We start from the raw sequence: 21,800 nt of genomic DNA, 5'->3' as shown, positions 1-21,800 counted from the left end.
AGCTTCTTCTCCTTTATAACTCACGCTTCCCCATGACCAAGACTGTCACCCCTGGCTTCTGCCTCGATCCATCCTGCACCACGACCTTTCCCACTCTGTTCCTACTATCACTCTGGGTCTGAGTTTCTCAGTTTGTTAGAGACAAATCTCATTCACTGAGTTTTCAGAGCTAGCCACACAGGTCATGACCATCCAGGAGGGCCTGACAATGCTGATATAAAGAAAATCATTTATGTCTTATTAACAATAGTCAAACAAAGTCAGAAAAGCACTCTTTAAGTCCTGGATGCCACCAATTAGCTGTCTGACCTTGGAAAAAAATCAGTTCATGTCGTTGTCTATAAGAAAAAGACACCACCACTACATGCAGCTTTAAAATATACTGACTCTTCTGTGAACCCATTTTAAGTCAGTAAAGCTTAAAGCTCTTTACTAAACGTCATAGCATTCACTTGAGTCACACTAAAAGGCAATGCACCACCTGCATCCTTTTATGGACTGCCATCTTACGGTTGAGTCCTTTTCCCGCGGTAACCTTATGGAGTCACATGAAGAAAGAAAATCATACAGGAGTTCTGACTACTAAGTCACAGAACCATGTGAAATTCTTTCAGAGGGATGCTTTCCACACTTTCTTATTCTGGCCACTGTAACTGCTACATGGTCTCCAAGCCAAATGTCAGGTCAAGAGCTTAGAGTGACAGACAGAGCACGTGAGCTCTAAGTGGGCCTTGATCGCCACTCTGAAATCAAGTATCTTTATTTTCTATTGTGTACCTAGCAATGACATAGGACCCAATCTTTCCTCTTCAATTGGATAAAGAATGGCAAAAAAAATGCCAGCTCCTCATGTCTGTGACCGATTAACAGTGCCTGAAAATTATATAATCTTTAGCTACTTCCTGATGACATCCATATCGTGGATATTATGGCCTCACTACAACTGTATTGGTCAGGCCATGTCCAAACTGCCATACCCAGTTATCACTGTCACATTTAAAATGCAACATTGATCTTGTTCCTCAAAGTGAATACAACAGTAAGAGGGCTGAAAATTAAGTCCTATGATAAATAAAAAACTAAGCATCTTTAGTCTAAAGAAAAGAAGACATAGAGATGTTGTAAAAACCATCTTCAATTTTTCTTACACCTCCAAATGGCAAAACGAGGGCAAATTTATGAAGGAAAGGGGGAAACTGTCTAAAAATTAGCACTGATAAAAATGATCTGCCTTGTATATGCATCTGAGGCCAGTTTTGTCTTTATACCTGTTGTAGGTGATACAGAAGGAACTTCAGTACTTAATGGGAAGCAGAACCAGATGACCTCTTAGAGTTCTTTCAACAAAATACTGTATGTTCTATAAACTGGCAACAACTTATGCATCCACGGGCAACCTCAACCTATTGTAGCCATTACGATCTGTTCTTCTCCATAAGGCGGCGGTGGTTGTTAATCTTGGTTTTAAAAGTAATGGGGGTTCATTGTAGGAAAGAATAAAGAAATAAAAATCAACCATAATCTCACGACAGAGACAGTCACTGTAACATTTTAGAATAATTCCTGCCCCAGTTATGTTTCCAGGCATAAATATATATAAGAAAATTTGAGTCAAGCTGTTTATATACATTTTATCATGATTTTGCATTTATATGATAACCAATTTCCCAAGTCACTAAATATTTACCAAAACATGATCTTTTTATTTTATTGAGGTTACACTGGTTTATAACGTTGTGTAAGTTCAGATGTACCTTATGCCATTTCGGCTTACCAGACTGCACTGTGTTCACCACCAAGTCTAGTTTCCAACTGTCACCATATGTAGGTGCCCCTTTACCCTTTTCGCCCTCCCCTCACCCCCGTCCCCTCAGGTAAGCACCACTTTGTTCTCCTTATCTATGTGTTTGTTTTTTTCTCTTCTACAGATGAGTGAAATGACATGGTATTTGTCTTTTTCTGACTTATTTTGCTTAGCACCATAGCCTCAAGCTCCACCTGTGTTGTCAAAAATGGCATGGTTTCCTCTATTTTATGGGTGAGTAGTATTCCATTATGTATATAGATGCCACATCTTGTTTATCCATTCATCTGCTGATGGGCACTTGGGTTGCTTCCAAGACTTGGCTATTGTAGCACGTATCTTTTCGAATTAGTACTGTCACGTTCTTTGGATAAATATCCAGAGGTGGAATAGCTGGATCACATGGAATTTCTGTTTTTAATTTTTCAGAAATCTCTATATTGTTTTCCTTAGTGGCTGCACCACTTTGCATTCTCACCAGCAGTGTATGAGGGTTCCCTTTTCTCCATATCCTCTCCAACACTTGTTATTTGTCTTTTTAATAACAGCCATTCTGATGGGCATGAGGTGATACATCATTGTAGTTTTGACTAATTAGCATTTCTCTAATAATTAGTGATGCTGAACATCTTTTCATGTGCCCATTGGCCATCTGTATTCTTCTTTAGAAAAATGTCTGTTCATATCCTCTGAGCATTTTTTTCTTATTGTTATACGAGTTTTTTATATATTTTGGACATTAACCCCTTATTGGATATATGATTTGCAAATATTTTCTCCCAATTGATGGATTGTCTTTTATTTTGTTGATGGTTTCCTTTACCCTGAAGAAGCTTTTTAGTTTGATATGGTCCCATCTGTTTATTTTTTCTTTTGTTTCTCTTGCCTAAGGAGAAATGATATTCAAAAAAAAAATACTGCTAAGAACAATGTCCAAGAGTGTACTGCCTATGTTTTCTTCACGAAGTTTTATGGTTTCAGGTCTTACATTCAAGTCTTTAATCCATTTTGAGTTAATTTTTGTGTATGCGGTAAGATAACAGTCTACTTTCATTCTTTTGCATGTGGCTGTCCAGTTTCCCCAACACCATTTTTTGAAAAGACTTTCCTTTTTCCATTGTATGTTCTTGGCTCCTCTGACAAAAGTTAGCTGTCCATAGATATTAGGTTTTGTATGATGCTGTTTTGATTTCTCTAGCTTTGTAGTACATTTTGAATTCAAGGAGTGTGATACCTCCAGCTTTGTCCTTTTTTCTCAGGATTGCTTTGGCTCTTTGGGGTCTTTTGTTATTCCACATAAGTGTTAGGATTCTTTGTTCTATTTCCATGAAAAATGTCATTAGGATTTTGAGTGAGATTGCACTAAATTTGTAGATTGCTTTAGGTAATAAAGACATTTTAACTATGTTTATTCTTCCAATCCATAAGCACAAAATATCTTTCTGTCTCTTTACGTCTTTTTCAATTTCTTTCAATAACATCTTATAGATTTCACTGTATAGATCTTTCACCTCCTTGGTTAAATTTATTTCCAGGTATTTTATTCTTTTTGTTGCAATTGTAAAGGGGATTGTATTCTTGATTTCTCTTTCTGCTAGTTTATTGTTAATGTGTAGAAATTCCACTTATTTTTGTATGTTGATTTTGTACTCTGCAAATTTACTGTATTCATTTACTATTTCTAATAGTTTAGGGATTTTTTGGTGAGGAAGATTCGCCCTGAACTAACATCTGTTCCCAATCTTTCTCTCTTTTTTTTTCCTCCCCAAAGCCCCAGAACAGAGCTGTATATCCTAGCTGCAAGTCATTCCACGTCCTGTATGTGGGACACTGCCACAGCATGGCCCGACGAGTGGTGTGCAGGTCCACACCCAGCATCCAAATCTGCGAACCCCAGGCCACCACAGTGGAGTGCACAAACCCAACCACTTGGTCATGGGGCCAGCCCCTTGGGTCTTGTTTTTCAATCCATCCAGCCATTCTGTGTTTTTGATTGCTGAATTCGATCTATTTACATTTATAGTGATTACTGATACATGAGGGCTTAATACTGTCATTTTATTGGTTGTTTGCTGATTGCTCTATATTTCCACTGTTTCTTTTTCCTTGTATTTCTGTCTGCCATTTCAGTTTGGTGGTTTTCTGTGACGTTTTTCTCTGTGTTCTCTTTATGTATGATTTGTGACTCTGCTCTGATTTTTTGTTTTGTGGTTAGCATGAGAGTTGTATAAAAGACTTCAAAGATGAGATAGTCCTTGTTTTGCTGATAGTATCTTATCTCCATTAGCCTATGCAGGTTCTGTCCTTTTCATTTTCTCATTCTATGTTTTGTTGTCAAAAATTATTCTTTTCTGTGTTGTGCGTTTGTGACCAAATTGAAGTAGTTACAGTTATTTTTGATGCTTTCTTTCCCTTTAGCCTTTATGTTATAATTAGTGTTTACTAACTTATTCTGATATAGAGTTGCAATTTTCTGATTCTGCCTCTTTATCACCTTGCTCAAAGTTCTGTACACCTTTGCCTTTTTGTTTCAGGCAGAAGAGCTCCTTTCAATGTTTCTTGTAAGACAGGTCTAGTGGCAATGAATTCCCTTAGCGTTTGTCTGGGAAAACTTATTTCCCCTTCATATCTGAAGGATAACTTTGCTGTATAGAATATTCTTGGCTGATAGTTTTTGTCTATCAATATTTTTAATATATCATCCCACTCTCTCCTAGCCTGTGGAGTTTCTGCTGAGAAATAAGCTGAAAGCCTGATAGGGTTTCCTTTGTAGATTATTTTCCTCTCTCTGGCTGCCCTTAATATTCTTTCTTTGTCACTGACTTTTGACAGTTTTAATATAACATGCCTTGGATGTCTTTTGCATTGAGATAGTTAGGAGTTCTACCAGCTTCATGTACTTGTATGCCCAGCTTCTTCCCCAGGTTTGGGAAGTTCTCAGCTGTTATTTCTTTGAATAAGCTGCTCCTTTCTCCCTCTCTTCTCCTTCTGGGCTACATATCAGCCTTACATTGATTTTGCTAATTGAGTCGGATATTCCTTACAGAATTTCTTCATTTTTAAAAAAATCTTAGTTCTCTCTACTCTTCCACCTGAATCATTTCTAGATTTCTATCTTCAAGCTCACTAATTCTCGCTTCCATATCGTTTTCTCTACTTTCAATGCTTTCTACTTTATTTTTCATCTTACTAATTGTGTTTATCTCCAGAACTTCTCTTTTTAAGAGTTTCAAGCTCTTTGGTGAAGTACTCCTGTTCATTAATTTTATTCCTGAGTTCATTGAACTGTCTTTCTGAGTTTTCCTGTAACTTGCCGAGTTTCTTCATGACAGCTATTCTGAATTCTCAGTTCTCTGTTATTCTGAATTCTCAGTTAGATCATAATCTTCTTTGACTTCAAGTTTGGTTTCTGGAACATTGTTATTTTCTTTCTATGTTGCTGTGTTACTGTAGTTCTTTATGGTACTTGATGAGCTGACCCTCTGCCAGCACATTTGTGGTAGTAACCACCTTTCTTATTTGGGTAAGGCTTTGGTTACTTTGATTCTGAGCTGCTTCTGGTTGTACTTGAGAGCCTACACTTTCCACTCTCCACTGCCTGTGCCAGAGGCGTCATCTGTGCCCTTCTTGTGCTGCTTGTGCCTCTGAGGTTGCTGGTGCCTTGCTGCTTATGATGCCACTGCAGTCTCAGGTGTCACTACCGGGGTCACAGGCTGCGAGCACTTCTGCTGCTTCCAGCATCTCATGTTTCCCCACTGGCCTCCCACAGGCTCTCTGCAGGCTCTCCACAGGCTTGGGTGCTGCTGCCCTGTGCGCTCCCTGTGTTACTCCTCCCAGGTAATCTGGCAGTGTTGGCAGTACCACTGCCACAGACACTGGATTCATAGGTGTCACTGTCACCGCCAGGGCCCTTCTGCTGGTAGAATCAGTGTTGGGGGTGCCACCATGAGGGGCTGGGTAACAGTTCTGCTGTGGTTCCTGAAGCCTCAGGTCACTGGTGCCACCTATCACTGCTGGGGGAGGGGCAGGAGCTAAGCCACAAATCAGTGTTGTTGCTGGTCCTGCAGCCTCTTGTCACTTGCATGCACCACTGTACTTTGAAACCTCAGGTCAGGGCACTGTGCCCAAGCTAGAGAAATCTGTGTTTTGGATGCTATCACCACAGCGAGAGAGCGGGGCTGGGTCACTGGATTTACTCTGTGTCCTGAATCCTCAGGACTTGTGTGCCACCTGCCACCGCTAGGGTGGCAGGGGCTATGGTCAAACTGCAAGTGCCCCGTCTGCCCCTGCAGCCTCTGTTGACTGGCACACGTGCCAGTGTGAGAACCCTCATGCTGGATCGCCACTGCCAAGGGAGGGCAAGGAGGCTGCTCCTCTATTTCCACTGCCTGCAAGAGGTCCAGTCCACTCACCTTCAGATATAGAGATGCATGGCTCTCTGGTATTCTGGTATGCTGTGCAGGGAGTCCTTTGTTGGTCGATGAACATCTGACTGGTTGTAACTTAGAGGGTAGAGACAAAGGGAACAACCTACTCTGCCGTGATGCTATATCACTGCCAAAAAGCATGATTTTTAATGCCTACATAGTAATCCAAAGTTTGGATATACCATATTTCAAACGTTACATTAAGCACTTAGTTAAAATTAATTTAATTTTAATTATTATAAATATTACCACAATGAATATCCTTATACATTGATCTTCAGACACATCTCTGATAACGTTCTTTGTATATACAAGATTGAATTTGATTTATGCCACTTCAGGTATAAAACAGTTTGAATCACACAAAATCAAAGGACATAATTAAATATACACACATACAAAGATTACCAAAGAATATTCAAGACTTCTGTGATTAGAACTAATCAAACATAATCCTTCCTTAAAATAGTTAATACCACTATCTTGAAAAATTGCTTCTGACCCACACAGAAATGTTTACATTTGCATTTTATCAGTTTCTTAGTGTAATTTTGGTTTGTCTGTGTAATGTGGAAACTGTTCTGAAATCTTAATATCAACTATAAATAAGGAACATTGTATTTCAATATTTTTCAATTAAGAGAAATGCTGACCACTATAGGAATTAAGGAATTTAATCCATTCAGAGCATTTTACAAAATAATATACAAGCCTTTTTAAACTAAGACAAATAAATCACTTAGCTGGATCTTTCCATCATCCGTTCTATCCTAGGTGCACTGCACATCACTACTGAAAACAGTCACATCTGTGAATTTTTTTTTTTTCTTTTTTGAGGAAGATTCGCCCTGAGCTAACTACTGCCAGTCCTCCTCTTTTTGCTGAGGAAGACTGGCCCTGAGCTAACATCCATGCCCATCTTCCTCTACTTTATACGTGGGATGTCTACCACAGCATGACGTACCAAGCGGTGCCATGTCTGCACCCAGGATCCAAACCAGCGAACCCTGGGCTGCCAAGAAGCTGAACACACGAACTTAACCACTGTGCCACCGGGCTGGCCCCACATCTGTGACCTTTATAAAAAGACCTATTCTCATGAATTCAATCTGATTTTCCACATGATCCAATGTTTTGAGTTTGGTTTCAAGAAGTGGAGAAGAACATTTTAACCAGTAACGACTAAACTTTCACCAGATATTATCATTCACTTTAAAAAAATTGTAGTAGCAATTAGGGCATCTTCACTACCACCAAACATACACTTTAAAGGAATCTCAGTGACATCCTCTACTTCCATGGTTGCAGAAAAAGGAGTAAAACCACAAATGTGGTTTTCATAAAGCAGTTGTGTGAAATGACTGTCAAAATAAAAGCTGACTCTATGATGTTATGACGGAACTCTACAGGTGAGAGTATGACGTGCTTGAGAATGCGGCTTTGACACCCAGACTTCTCATCTTCAAATGAACACAAAGACAGAACTCAGACGAATGGATGATAAGCCAATCACTTAGTCTTTTTCTTAATCTTTTTTCACTAACCTTTACCTGCTGGACTCTTGTTAGAAGACACAGCGAATTGTAAGATATAAAAATAGGATCGATTCTCACCTTTAGCAACTTTCTGGAAGATGACGAGACAACCTGTTTTCTGGGTTGTTCCTTTTTTCTAAGTCTTACATGTGATCAGTTATCCTTATTTAGCCACTAGTATGAGAGAATCATGATCACAGATTCTCCCACTGAAACTTATTTTCAGGGCCATAATGTTGTAATCAGGAATAAGAACTCAGCAGCCAGGAACTCAGTGGGTGTTCATTAGTGATGACATGATGACATCCACTGGTGATAACCTTTACTTAAGTTTGGAACCAACACTAATTCTGCACAGCCTTCTCAGCGCATCTTTAGAACCGCGACATCAAATACGCTTCACTGTATGCATACCCTTTCGTACCATTTGAATTGTGAACCACACGACTATATTGCCTATTGAAACAAATACTAAGATTAAAACTTTAAAATATCCTAATTTTATTTAAATCAAATTTGACTTAAAATGTTTAAGCATATAAGACACAATGTTACAGGAAGTATATCATGGTCTACAGCTAACTGAATTTACCTTTAAGTAATTAAATCAAAACGTATTTCTCTTACCAGAGGAATATGATCTATCTATTCAACATATACAAAATAATGGCCAGCAGAGAAAGCAGAAACAATTTTACTTGGAGATTTGTGCCTCCCCCCCATAAAAAAACTCAGGTAGTCCCCATCTGAGACCACCTAGTGCTCATTTTAAGGTAGAGAGGGAGCCAAAAACTGCTCCCAGCAGTTTCCCTCAAGAAGACAAACACTTGCTACTTCCCAGTCTCAAGATGACAAAAGTAATCTGTTTGCCTAAAAAGGATGAGTTTGAGGGTAATATAAATACACCAAGTAAACCTCCAAACAGTATCTTATTTATGTTAGTCTTACTCTTAGCCCTTGTGAAAAGTCATAGTTTTATAGGTCAGTTTTCCAAACTGACCTGTTTTAAGAGTATAAAATATCCTATATTTAAAATACGTGATGTGTACTTTGTTGAGAAACAATGTCTATAACCCAGTGTAACGGAAAATGTGGCTTTCATCAATTACGATGCTGACTGGATTTTGTCTTCTCCAGCCTCTGGGATTCAAGATTCCTAAAGTGTTTTGCTTTGATGAGTCACAATCGTAACACAATCACTATACCCATCCCCACCTAATACACTGTAACACACTTTCCCCGCCAAGATCTGGCCGTAGTCATTTCACAAGAGAAAGAAAAAAAAAAACTCATTAAAAGGAAACGGGACAGACAGTGAGTAAGCCATGAACAACTGCCCGAAGAACTGGAAAAATGCTGGCAGATCACTTCCACGTGTTCCAATTAAAGTTGCCATGAAGGGTGGACAAAGAACTAGAGAGAATGTTGATAAAGTTGTATTCATTCCCTCTTTCTTTAAGTGTAGTTAGAAAAAAAGAATAAAAAGTACAATTATTAGAGAACTTGCAAAGTTTTACCAGAGAGAAATGTTTGGGACGTTTCCAATGCAAACAGTCTAATGCGTAATCCCATTAGCCAATCAGAGAATATTCAAAAGTACTTTATATGCATTTTTAATATACACAGAAAAATGACTAAGAGTTTATAAATAGCTCTCTTTCAAAGACGGAATGACAAATTAGATTTTTTTTCTCTTTCTTGCATGTCAACTATATATTTGTTCTACATAATTTAGAAATGACTTGTACTAACAGAAAAACAGACTTAGTATAAATGACAGTTAAAATCCATAGATCAAATTGAATATAAAAATGTGATAAACAGGGGCCAGCCCTGTGGCCTAGTGGTTCAGCTCAGTGTGCTCCACTTCAGCAGCCTGAGTTTGGTTCCCAGGCACGGACCTACACCACTCCATCAGCGGCCATGCTATGGCAGTGACCCACATACAAAATAGAGGAAGACTGGCACACATATTAGCTCAGGGAAAATCTTCCTCAGCAAAAAGAAGATTGGCAACAGATGTTAGCTCAGGGCCAATCTTCCTCAGCAAAAAAAAAGGGGGGGGATAAATAACATTTACAGTTTCAGCAAATTTTTCTAATTATAGTAAATTCTCTATAGAATCATTTCTGCCATTGAAAAGGTATCACAGGTTGAACTGTGTCCCCCCAAAATTCATATGTTGAAATCTTAACCTCTAGTACCTTAGAATGTGACCTTATTTGGAAATAGGGTCATTGCAGATCTAATTAGTAAAATGAGATCATTAGGGTGAGCCCTAATCCAATATGACTCGTGTGCTTATAAAAAGAAGAAACTCTGACACAGAGAGGAAGAATGCCAATGTGAAGATGAAGGAAGAGATCAAGATGATGCTTCTACAAGCCAAGGAATGCCAAAGCTGGCAAGCAAACCTCCAGAAGCTGGGAGAGAGGCATGGAACAGATTCTCTCTCAGTCTTTAGAAGGAACCAATCCTGTCACCCTAATCTTGGACTTCTAGCCTCCAGAACTGTGAGACAACCAATTTTTGTTGTGTAAGCCATCCTGTTTATGGTATGTTTTTACAGCAATCCTAAGAAATACAAAAGATTTCAAAGCATAGTACACAGAGACACTACACTTTGACCCCATACATTTTTTGTAACAATCTTTTGGTAGACAGTGCTTGCAAAAATCAGTATTTCTTCTATATGTTCCTCCTCTCTCCCCACCTTCCCTAACTGCAATTACATAAGGCCACATAAATGGGTTCTCTCCAATGGAGTGTGAGAAGAAGTAACAAACGCCACATCCAGGCCTGGGCCTTAAGACCGTGGCATGCTTCCCCCATACTCTCTTCCTCTTTCTCACAGCTCACATTTGGACCTGGTGGTGACCCAGGTTCAACCCTACAGATGAGATTCACGCCTGAAGGAACAGCAGAGCTATGTCTTAGAAGGAATCTGGGTTTCTAACTGACAGCATGGGACAACGCCACGCACCAAGCAGGAATACTCTCCTTGGAATGTTACACGGAAGTAAAATAAATGATTCTGTCCTCTAAGTCACTACACTGTTGGGTTTCTCTGCTATAACAGGTTAGTCTTTTATCCTAATAGAGTGTCAATGGAAATAAAACATTTCAAACACACGCAGTAAAAGAGTAGATAGAAACCAGGCAGATCTCCGAAAAAACAATAACTGTGACTCCACAGGAGAAGTTTAAGTGTATAATAAACTGAACAACGACTATTAGAGCTTCAAATCTGAGACCAAACATCTGATGATCTCAGTAGCTGTTAAACGACTTTGTGGAAACCTACCATTTCTTATTCTTAAAGGTATTTTTAAATTTAATTTTCTTTTTTTCCAAATTCAAAACTTTTTAATGACAAAAATTACTTTTATTTAGTATAATAATATTGTTCTGATTTTACATATACTTGGATGGTACAAAAAAAGTAACATATAAAACTCTCACACCCCTCCTCCAATCCCCTCCTTAGGGAGAGCCAGTATGGAGCTGGGGAGATATCCTTCCAAATTTAGATGTTTTCAAATTAATAAGTGTAATCAAATTTTTAAACTCAGCTCAAGAGAAATTTTAATTTTGGCTTGTGTTATATACCTAGACTCAAAACCAAAACACACTCTAACAAGCATACAGAGCCTTCACATTTGTATTATTCTGAGAGAAGAAAAGCATTTTTTCAAAGATGCTAATGACCAGCAATGTGGCCTAATTCTTGTTCTTAAATGGTTCCAGAAATGTCATTACGTGAAATTAGAATACGTGTACTAGAACAAAGTTCCTGGAGGACAATTCAGTACTTCTCCATTGCTTCATTTTACTGTAGATGAACCATAATGTCTACTTCTGTCTGGTCAAAACACTGAAAATGACTCTTCTGGAATTTAAAATGTTTGCCTTTGATTAAGTTACAGGTTTTTTCCAGGCTAAGTATCCAAATCCTATATGGACATTTATCTATCAGGAAGACACTCTCTATTGAGCTAAAAAAGAAAATGAGGAGATGAAAACTACTTCCACTTAATTATTTAGAGACCTCATTAACCTGTGACCAAGAATGAAATCCATGATTCCAACTCATGGTTTGTGGGACGCACACATGTTCCTGGATTCAAACATGTGTTTCCATTTAAACTGCTGGAATGTATACATGGCTCCACAAAGAGTGATAAATATTAGCAAATCTTCTAAGAATGAAGGTCCTTTATGGCCACATACACCATGTTTTGATTCAGCTTTTAAAAAGTCTGAGTCACACAAAGCTGAACGGTTCTGCTTTTTAAATTTATCTACAAGTTAAAGAAGAGCAATAAAAGAAGAAATTCTTCCACAGATCACATCTACTTGTACTATCACAGCCAACCCAAGGCAAATCTGTGACTTCTGCTGTTTGTTGTCTCTTTTCTTCCCCTCATGGCAAGCCTGCCCCAGCTAAAGGCAAGGCACTCTGAAATACCCAGGTATTGAGTACAGGTTGGATTTCAACCAATGTCAGATAATGCCAAGTAAGGGGCTTCAGGTGTAGGACATACACTTCAACAGCATGAGCCTAAAGCAGAGGTGGAAAACTGTGGTCTGGCACATTCTATTTGGCCAGCACAGTATTTTGAAATTTTTTAAGTTTAAATCCCTATAGGAAAGGCCTCCCGTACAAAGAAGGTACTTCATCACATAGAATATTGTATCTCACCATGCACTATGAACCCCTCAGATGTAGTGTGTAAGCCAAACGTTTGAAGTGTGAATGCCACAGACGAATTCTTCCACCTCTTTCTAGCCTTCCAACATTCTGTTTCTTTGCCTAGAATGCCCTCCCAACCCACGTAGGCCTACCTCTTCACTTGGCTACCTTCTGCTTTTCTAAACACCTCAAGAAGTCCTTTCTAATCTCCTAAAGTTCTGGTCAAGTGCTTAACCCTCTACAACTCTAGACTCTCCAGCTATTTCTGTGACTATATCACCAGACACCAAACAAATGTTTTTAGGGCAGGGACCATGCCTTTCTCAGTTTGGTCTCTCCAGTGTGTAGCACACAGCAGGTGGTAAATAAATATTTTCAGAATGAAGAAATGACAATACAATTATCAGCTCTGAAAATATTTGCTTTTAATATCCTTGGAAGAGAATGCAGATGAATGATGAAGTTGACCCAAAAAAGTAGATCACACAGAAAGCAAGAGAATGAAGAGGCTTGTAAAAGCCCAGTACAGTTACACACAGGTGTTTTCCAAAGGCCTGATGACCCACTAGAGCGATATTTAGCTTCATGTATAGTTGCTGCTCTATTTCACTCTAGGACATCCGTCTATTTGTTCCTACACACATGCTTTCTGGATATCAACAAAAAAGACACAAATATAATAAATCCAAGTAAACAAAAGAAGGAAGACCATGAACTCAAATCAATTTCTTCGAAAGGACAGGCCTCTTCCCTTATATAAAACACCTATTTTAAAATAGAGCTGACTAGAATTAACCAACTGCTTTTCATAGTTTCTATATTCCTTTTTCAATCAGCTCCACTCCTATTTCCCTTTGCTATATAGGACGGACCAGACTGGCTTCACTGTAGGTCAGAACTTTCAGAAGACAGCCAAAGTCAGAAAGGACACGGTTACCAGTCGTGAGCAAATAGGTGTAAAGGTGCACCTTTTATCAATTATATCATGCCACCCACGGTCACGCTTACAGAAATGAGGAAAGCTGTGAGGGACTCCTCTCTGCCTCACAGGTCAGGTATGCGTTTGGGGAAGGAGGAAATAGGGAGTAGCAGTAAAAGAAGATAATCAGGACAGCATTTTGACAATTTCCGTTTGAGAAATCAATCTGGCAACTCTCATTGCCTCCTTGCCTCCAACCAAAAACTTCATTGGATTTACCCAGAAGGAGCCTTCTCAGAATAAAGCGCCAAACAGCCTCCCACCCTTTCTTGAACTGATCATCTCCAGCTATCTTATCAAAACCTATTCCCCTTCATATGGAAGGGGAGCTTTCATGGGCTTCTAGTGAAGCTACTGAGACAGGTATATTTCTCCTTAATTATCACCAAGGCAGGAGTAAAAAGCAACTTACCTTTTGAAAAAAGTCTTCCCCACTTTTGCCTTTGCCTTCAGCAGCAGCTGTAAATAAAAATGCATACATTTAAAATAGTTTCTTTTTTCAACCTATGCATTCAAAAAATTCTCAAATATCAGGTATGAGATTACAAAGGTAAACAAGATGCCATTCTTGCTCTCCCAAAACTCAGTGCCTGTTAACAGGCCCCATCCGTGATGAAAATTTGATAAAGAATAAAACACTCATCCAATCAATTACACATCTTTAGATAATTTCACACTCCTTTTTTTGCCTGACTCACAAATCTCTATTTTCACACATATATGAAAGTAATCTCATCTTTCATGGTTAAGAAACTATACGAACAAATGCAACTACCAAGATAATCAGCTGAAGCGCTCCAAGCACTTCCTATCCGTCATCCGTCCCAGGCAAAAGACTGACAGAATTTTCAACTGGTGGCTCAGCTGCCGAGGCCCACTCTGAGCTGTTTCAGTTTTATGCTTTGCGATGACTATATAATCTACTTGGATTTCAGCTGGCATCACATACTACTTTAACTCCCTCCTTCATTTGCATACACAAAGAGAGAGACAAAACAACATGAGACTTAAATAGTAATGGCGAAGGTCACAGACAACCAAACTTCATGTGAGATTAATTAACAGGTTACTATTTGAACAATCATTTTGATATCTAAATGGTAGCCTATAAATAAAGAACAAACCCAGTTCTTTATTTTCAAAAGTCTTACGACTGTAAATATTTTTTTTTAATCTACAGAGAGGGGTGGGAAATTTGACTAAAAGGAAAGAGGACAAAGAGCCAATAGCTTCTTTCTTGCAATAGCTTCAAATTGCATCTTTCAGAGGAAAAACAGGTCTCAGATTCAGGTGCAGAGTGGAACAGCGGTTAACCAGAGAAGCCACCCTCACGGGACAAGAAAGCAGCTGGAGCAAGAACTCTTGGAAATTGAAGAACGGAAGACTGTGGTACCCCAAACAAAACCTGCTAGGCAATACTGCCATAGGGCACTGCGCGCGCACGTGTGTGTGTGTGTGTCTCTGTCTGTCTGTCTGTCCTGGGCACTTGTTAAAACAATTAAAGACTCAAGAAGCACAGAAGATTATTCTTTTAGGTGGAAGATTCAAAACTCAATGAAATTCTCCCTGCCCTCAAAGAAATAACAAGTATCATAAATTCTTTTTTCACCAACTTTAACCTCACAGTTATATATAAGGCACTTTCTATAATCTTATAAAAATGTATTTTTTTCTCAACATGTTTTCCTCCAAAAAAGAGAGCACAGAATACATGTTTCTGTGATTTCCAAGGATAGTTTGAGGAAATCTATGAAAACAAGAGCTAAAAAGAAATAAAAATTGGGAGGTCGGCCCGGTGGCACAGCGGTTAAGTTTTGCATGTTCTGCTTTGGTGGCCTGGGGTTCGCTGGTTCAGATCCCGGGTGCGGACATGGCACCACTTGGCAGGCCATGCTGTGGTAGGCGTCCCACATATAAAGCAGAGGAAGATGGGCACGGATGTTAGCTCAGGGCCAGGCTTCCTCAGCAAAAAGAGGAGGATTGGCAGTAGTTAGCTCAGGGCTAAATCTTCCTCAAAAAAAAAAAAAAGAAAGAAAGAAAAATTGTATTCTAATGTTTGGTAGGCTACATAACAGCTTCCCAAAGATGTTCATGTCCTAATCTCTGGAACCTGTGAATATGTTACCTTACACAGCAAAAATGATTTTGTAGATGTGATTAAACTAAGGCTCTTGAGACGGGAAGACGATCCCGAATTTCCCAGGTGGGCCCAATGTAATCACAAGGGGTCCTTATAAGAAGGAAGCAGGAAGCTCAGTCTGAGAAGGTGATGTGACAATGGAAGCAGAGAGAGAGAAGGGCATGTGATGACAAACGGAGAAGTTCAGAGGGAGAAAGATGTGGAGATGCTACACTGCTAGCTTTGAAGATGGAGGAAGGGGCCACAAGCCAAAGAATCTAGGCAGCCTCTAGAAGCTGGAAAAGGCAAGAAAATGGGTTCTCCCCAGAGCCTCTGGAGGGAGCAGAGCCCTGCCAACACCTTGATAAAGCCTAATGAGACCCATTTCACACTTTTGACTTCCAGAACTGTAAGATAATAAACTTATGTTGTTGTAAGCCACTATACTTGTAGTAATTTGTTACAGCAGTAAAAAGAAACTATTCATAATGCCAGTACCGTTTTAACTTTACTTTTTGCACAAATACCACACCATAAACAGCATGAATTCGCAGACATTGATGAGAGCATTTAAATCACACATTTCCACAGATTCTTTGCAGTTAACTCTACAAATTATGATTTTAACTCTCTAATTTTGAAATATCTCTATTAAAACTTTAAATAAACATAAAAAGCAAATTTCAACCAAAAAACTCACTCTTTCAAAATAAACTGGCAATGTGGTTGATCACAGCTAGAGGGGCCACTCAGGCAAGACTAAAGGTCAGTATCCAAACCTAATGACACAAACCTAATGACAAGTGCCTTGGGCACACTTCAACTCATCCACCTCTTGGGCTGTCTTTACCACCAAAGCTAAAAATAGTTTAAAGGGGCCCTACTCAAGAACACAATTGCTTGGCAATGAAAACTGCGTATCAGGGCACAAAGATTTGAAAACTTTCTAGTGACATCAAGAAAACTCTTCTCTGAAAATAAATTTTAGAATCAAAGATATTTTCAAAGGCCTATCAAGCAAGGCAGATAATCACCCCTTTCACCTGCAGGGAACAACTCTGCAACTTGGAATTCATCAGTTTAAATTTCATGATCCAACTACATTTTATTACAGAAACTTCCTTTAGGACATTTATTTTGTTCATGACAAACTCATTATGTCACAACCTTGAAATGCTCCTTCATTCCAAGTCCAGCTAAACAAACTTCACAGAATGGCCTTTCAATCCTTGGATGAATAAAAAATGGGGGCATTTCCTTAGTTAGACACAAACTATAATTAACTATGTTCCAGAAAAACATCTAAAATTTAACCAGAAACCTGCACCTTTTAGCAACCTTATAATTTGAGGGGGAACAGGAGGCAGAGAGCCGGAAATGGCATACTCATTGGCACCAAAAATCTTTGTTCTTTTCCCTTCCAAGTGCTTATGTATAAGAAACTCCAAATCTGAGCCTGATTTTCCCCCAAATCCTGAGACATGTCCACTTCTCAAAACCCACAAGTGCCCTGGTAAAAGATTCTGGTTGAAGTCTTCGATTATTGCCTCAGGCGCAAACCATGGTTAGTCCCAGTCATTGGCACTTTACAGGGAGCATCCTTATCTTATTCTCAGGTTGCTGGGTCTCTGCAGGACTTATCCCAACTCTACACAAGCAAAGCTGCCAAGGCCACAGAAGCCAATCAAGAGAGCAACATTTCCCCGAAAGCATTCTCTCCCCCAAAATGGGGATCCTTCTGTGCTCAAATTTGACAGCTCAATTCTCAATTACTCTAAATTCCTCAGAATCAAAACATAAACTCCTCTGAAGAAGTGAGAGACTGAGAGAAGGGAGTTCACAGAATATGTCATTCACAATATAAACGTAGGCATTTAAGACGTTCACTTTACAGACCCGGAAAAGAACACAGAGAAATTCACTCTTTCATTCCCCAAATATGTAAGTCCTGTGCTGGTGAATCAAAACAGGCAAGACTCTGCCCTCATTCAACCACAACCTTGGCCCACATATTCAAAGCCACCCAACTTGGAGAGAAAGCCAAAATTAAAACTCAGTTATACAGACAACTTTCCCAGAGATCTTGTCACACTCACAACTCCATCCCAATGAAACGTTAAAATTAGAGATTTCATTTAGCTATTCTCATTCTGGATGATGCACTAAAAAGCGAGTCATTTTACTCTTAACCCATCACCAGAGCCAGGCAGCTGCTGTCAGGCCTGAAGAAGAAAAGGGTCCTTCTAGGGAGACCATCGGAGAGGGGAATTGCAGGAAAAAATATGAGATACGATAACATCTTGACTCACTGGTTTTCTTTTCATTATGTTTGGAGGGGAAAATGTTGCCTGTGAAATGAGCTAACCCATACTTCATGTCATGACATTCCTTGACCCGTGAAGTTTGATTATATTCTGTGGTCTAAGAGTTCTCCTGAGCCTTCACATTCTTACATGCTGATACAGTCTCATCTTTTTATTCCACCGTAGCATGAACACACACACAATGATTTAGCAGGCTTTTTCTAACTCTCTTTACAGTATGACTTCTGCCTGATGTTCCAAAATTTAATTGTTTGATTGTAAAAACCCTGGATTATTTCTGCCAATGAAAGCACTTATCTTTATTTTCATGACACAGAACTCCAGGAATAAATTACTTCAATACTACTGAAACATGGCTGGTTGATTGTGCAGGTAAAGCATTTCACATTTTAAGCTGAATGATTCATTTTTTATGTTTATTATAATTTCTCCAATGCGTTGCCATATTTTATTTCATATTTTTGCTTCACAAGAAATATGGGATGGCAAAAGCCCCGGCCAATAAAAACAGCGAAAGTTGAAACAGGTGTAAACTATTCCAGTCCTGCAAACTACACGGCAAGTCTAGTTAATTACCGAATTAAAAGGGAAAAGGCTTGATTTTAAATTCTTCGTAGGGCATATGGAAACTTCTGTTTAAATATCCTTTTCATTCCGAAATGCTTTTCCATTATAACATGTGATGCTTTATGGAGCCAATCCCAAAAACACAAGGACTATGTATTTCATATTTAAAACACAGTATGGCATATCTTTAAACATTCCCTTGATGAGCAATGGGTTTTTTCATCTCGGTGTAATTTCAGCAAGAAAAAAACCATGCTCAAGTTATAAAAACTAATTGGGAAATAACTCTTCAAATCTGTAAAGATTCAGGGCATTCCTTTTTTTTAAACACAACCCAACTGTAGCACATTAACAACTAAGAGAGCTGCTCTATCTTAAGGCCACCTGAAAGACAAATGAAACCATTTAGGCAGTCTGATTCTCCCACAAAAATATTTTGCTAAAAATTTAAAACATTCATTTATTGTCTCAATTTAATCCATATGCTAAAAGAGCTATGTCACGCATTTTATTCTGTATATTACTGCTCTCAGAAAACTTCTCTGACAATTCGCCAATTCTTCTAAAAAGAGGAATCAGCAAAAGATTTAGAAGATGCAGTTTCTATATACTCCCAAAGAACTTTTCATATTCACGAATCATATCTAACACTCTAGACCGGCATGCAAAGCTCTGAGAATTGACTAAAGAAATGGTAGACACTAAGTCTATATTTAAAGTTTCTTCAATTCTCAATTACAATCATTCAACTATTCTAGCTAACTGAAGAACGCTTCCAAGTTTAAATTTCAGCAGTGAACAGTGTCATTTGAACGTTGTATAGCACAATAACTGTGGGGATTTTCAGACTTCATCTTTCCTAGAACTCTCTACCTGTTTCCCAGAGTCCACTGTGAACAAATCAAATTCACCTGCCCTGAAAAAAAAAATCATGCAGGCCTGTTGAGGAAAATCAAAGAGAAACAGACAAAAATAAACATAATTTTTAACTTAATAGTGGCTGGATATTTAAAGATGGTTTATCTTCTTCAGTTCAAATTTTTTTTCTTAAACATTGTTTTATTTTTGCAGTTAAAAAAATTCCCATGTTCAAACACACCTAAAACTTTTTTTATGGACACTATAAAACAGGAGGTACAGAAAGATCTCAATTTTTCATATAAATATGTGTGCATACACATACAGTGTATGAGCTAGAAAAAAAAGACAAAGAATAAACACCAAAATATTAGCAATTGTTATTTGAGCGGTGGAATTATTGGGTCATTTATCACTTTCTCCTTTGTATTTTTCAGAATGCAGAAAGTTTGAACTTCTTTTTAATCAGGAAAAAAATCAGGTGAAAATCATTTGAAATCTTTCTTCCTATCTGGGAGTGAGCCAAGGTTTACCACTACTGGTTTGTTACAGCATCATCTTCAGTCCACAGTATACAAAGCAATCTAGCAAAAGTCTGAAGGTCAAATGTGGATATAAGCTAACTAACTTGATAACAAATGACTAACGTGATATCAGAGATGGATAATGGTCGATAAAATCATACCAAGTATAGTACATCAGAGGCCTAAATTAACCTAGCACTTTCTAAATTGAAATATTGATTTTGTGCAACTTTCAGTGGAGAAGTTTTAACAACTTATGCCTAGACTAAGAAATTCACAGCTGAAAACACTAAACAATCTAATACTTGGAAAACCTCTGATTCAAATTCACATTTAACAGCTAGCCAAAAGACAGAAAGAGATGCTCTCTAAAATGCATGAAGCAAAAAGTGAAAGAAAATTATATGTATACATTTCTAACTGCAGAGTTTTAAAAAAGCCACTTTTACTGAAAGGTCATATCAAATGTAATAAGAAATAAAACAGTTAACACTTTATTAATTTACCACATTCTAAAAGGGCTCAATGGCTACGAGTATGAAAGAAGAGAGATCGATTATCTATGATAATTTGGATCAAGAGCATGGGCCATTAACTGAACTACACCAATAATCCAAGAACATCCTTTGAGGATATTCTTTTTATTTCATTTCCCACCAAATTTTCAACAGAATAAGAATGACAAAGATTATGATGGGGATTAGGGGAGGAGTCCTGCTCTATTCTAACAATGGGGACCACTACTGCCCCTTTAAGGTTTACGTCTACTAACCTCAACAACTAAGCCCTTTGCAGACTACACTTCTCAAAATGTGGATTGTAGGAGAATTTTTTTCAGATGTTAAATCTGTCAGGGCGGTAAAGCTGTGCCAATATTCCAAGTGACAGGGACAATCTAAGATGCTGGTGGCCCTTCAGAGCACAGGAGCAGCCTCGAGCGAAGTCTAGTGTTCCCCAGTCTGCAGGCTTTTAGTTTCAGAAAGCATCTGTTGCTGTCAAATGTAGGAAAACAAATATTCACAAAAACCTGAGAACATCTAAATCACATTATTCATGGCTTCAAGCAACTTCTAACTTGAACTTTTCAAGCAACTCTGGCTAAGCGTTTATTCAGACTCCAAATTTATTGGCCTGACAATGAACACTTTCCGTGGACTGATAACCCTAACATACGTCAATGGAATCTCAGTCCAACTGATTAACAGAAACTTTGGTCATGTCAAATGTCTCACTTTCAGATCCCATTTCTTCTTACATAAGAAATCCCTGAAGCACCATATAGTCTGGCCAGGGGTCATAAACATTATTTGACAACTTTGAGTATTTACATAATATTAGTTTCTTTCTTTAAAAATCAACACTCTCCTAGCTTTCTCAAAAGTTACAGGATGTTCATGGCCTTTATACAGTTTAATGGAGTTAAGAATACCTAATACACCACAGTGAGCTTATGCTGGTCTTCCTATGGAGCTACACTGTCCAAAACGATAACCACTGGTCATTCGTGGCTACTGAGCACTTGAAATGTGGCTAGTCTGAATCCAGATCTGCTCTAAGAGTAAAAAACATACCAGAGTTTAAAGACTTAGCACAAAAAAAGTAAAAATATCATTAATAATTTTTGATTATATGTTGAAATACCATTTTTATATATTGGATTAAAGAAAACTATATTATCAAAATTAATCTCACCTGTTTTCTTTCTCATGCGGTTATAAAATTTTAAGTTGCATTTGTGGTTCACATTATATTTCCATTGTACAGTGCTACTATAGAGGATAATGACTTACTTTGCTATTACCCAAAGAGGATTGAAAAGATTCAGGTAGGTATAACAAGCTACAAAGGACTGAAAACAAGGAATGTTTCCAAATAGTAGGAGTCAGCAGCTTGAAATCAAAGCTGTATTTATCTTAACCTCCTGGGAACATTTTCAGGGAGGAAGAAAAAGGTTGGTTGGTGTTTTTGGG

At 38.3% G+C, this 21,800-nt stretch overlaps 1 protein-coding gene and 1 pseudogene across 4 annotated transcripts in view; both read right to left on the bottom strand.

The window, feature by feature from the left end:
- LOC139039738 (5-hydroxytryptamine receptor 3C-like) overlaps positions 1–5,131 on the bottom strand; it is a 39,972-nt pseudogene extending 34,841 nt beyond the window's left edge.
- Positions 1–21,800, bottom strand: part of BICC1 (BicC family RNA binding protein 1) — a 266,296-nt gene that overhangs the window by 160,919 nt on the left and 83,577 nt on the right. For all 4 annotated transcript variants that reach the window (XM_070488055.1, XM_044755191.2, XM_044755187.2 and 1 more), the window contains exon 2: positions 13,851–13,897. In XM_070488055.1, the coding sequence (XP_070344156.1) occupies positions 13,851–13,897 (47 nt within the window). The remainder of the gene's footprint in view (positions 1–13,850; positions 13,898–21,800) is intronic.

This window comes from Equus asinus, chromosome 2 (genome assembly GCF_041296235.1).
Source record: "Equus asinus isolate D_3611 breed Donkey chromosome 2, EquAss-T2T_v2, whole genome shotgun sequence".
NCBI lineage: Eukaryota > Metazoa > Chordata > Mammalia > Perissodactyla > Equidae > Equus > Equus asinus.
The sequence above is the reverse complement of the archived record's forward strand: the minus strand, read 5'-3'. Positions and strand labels throughout refer to the sequence as shown.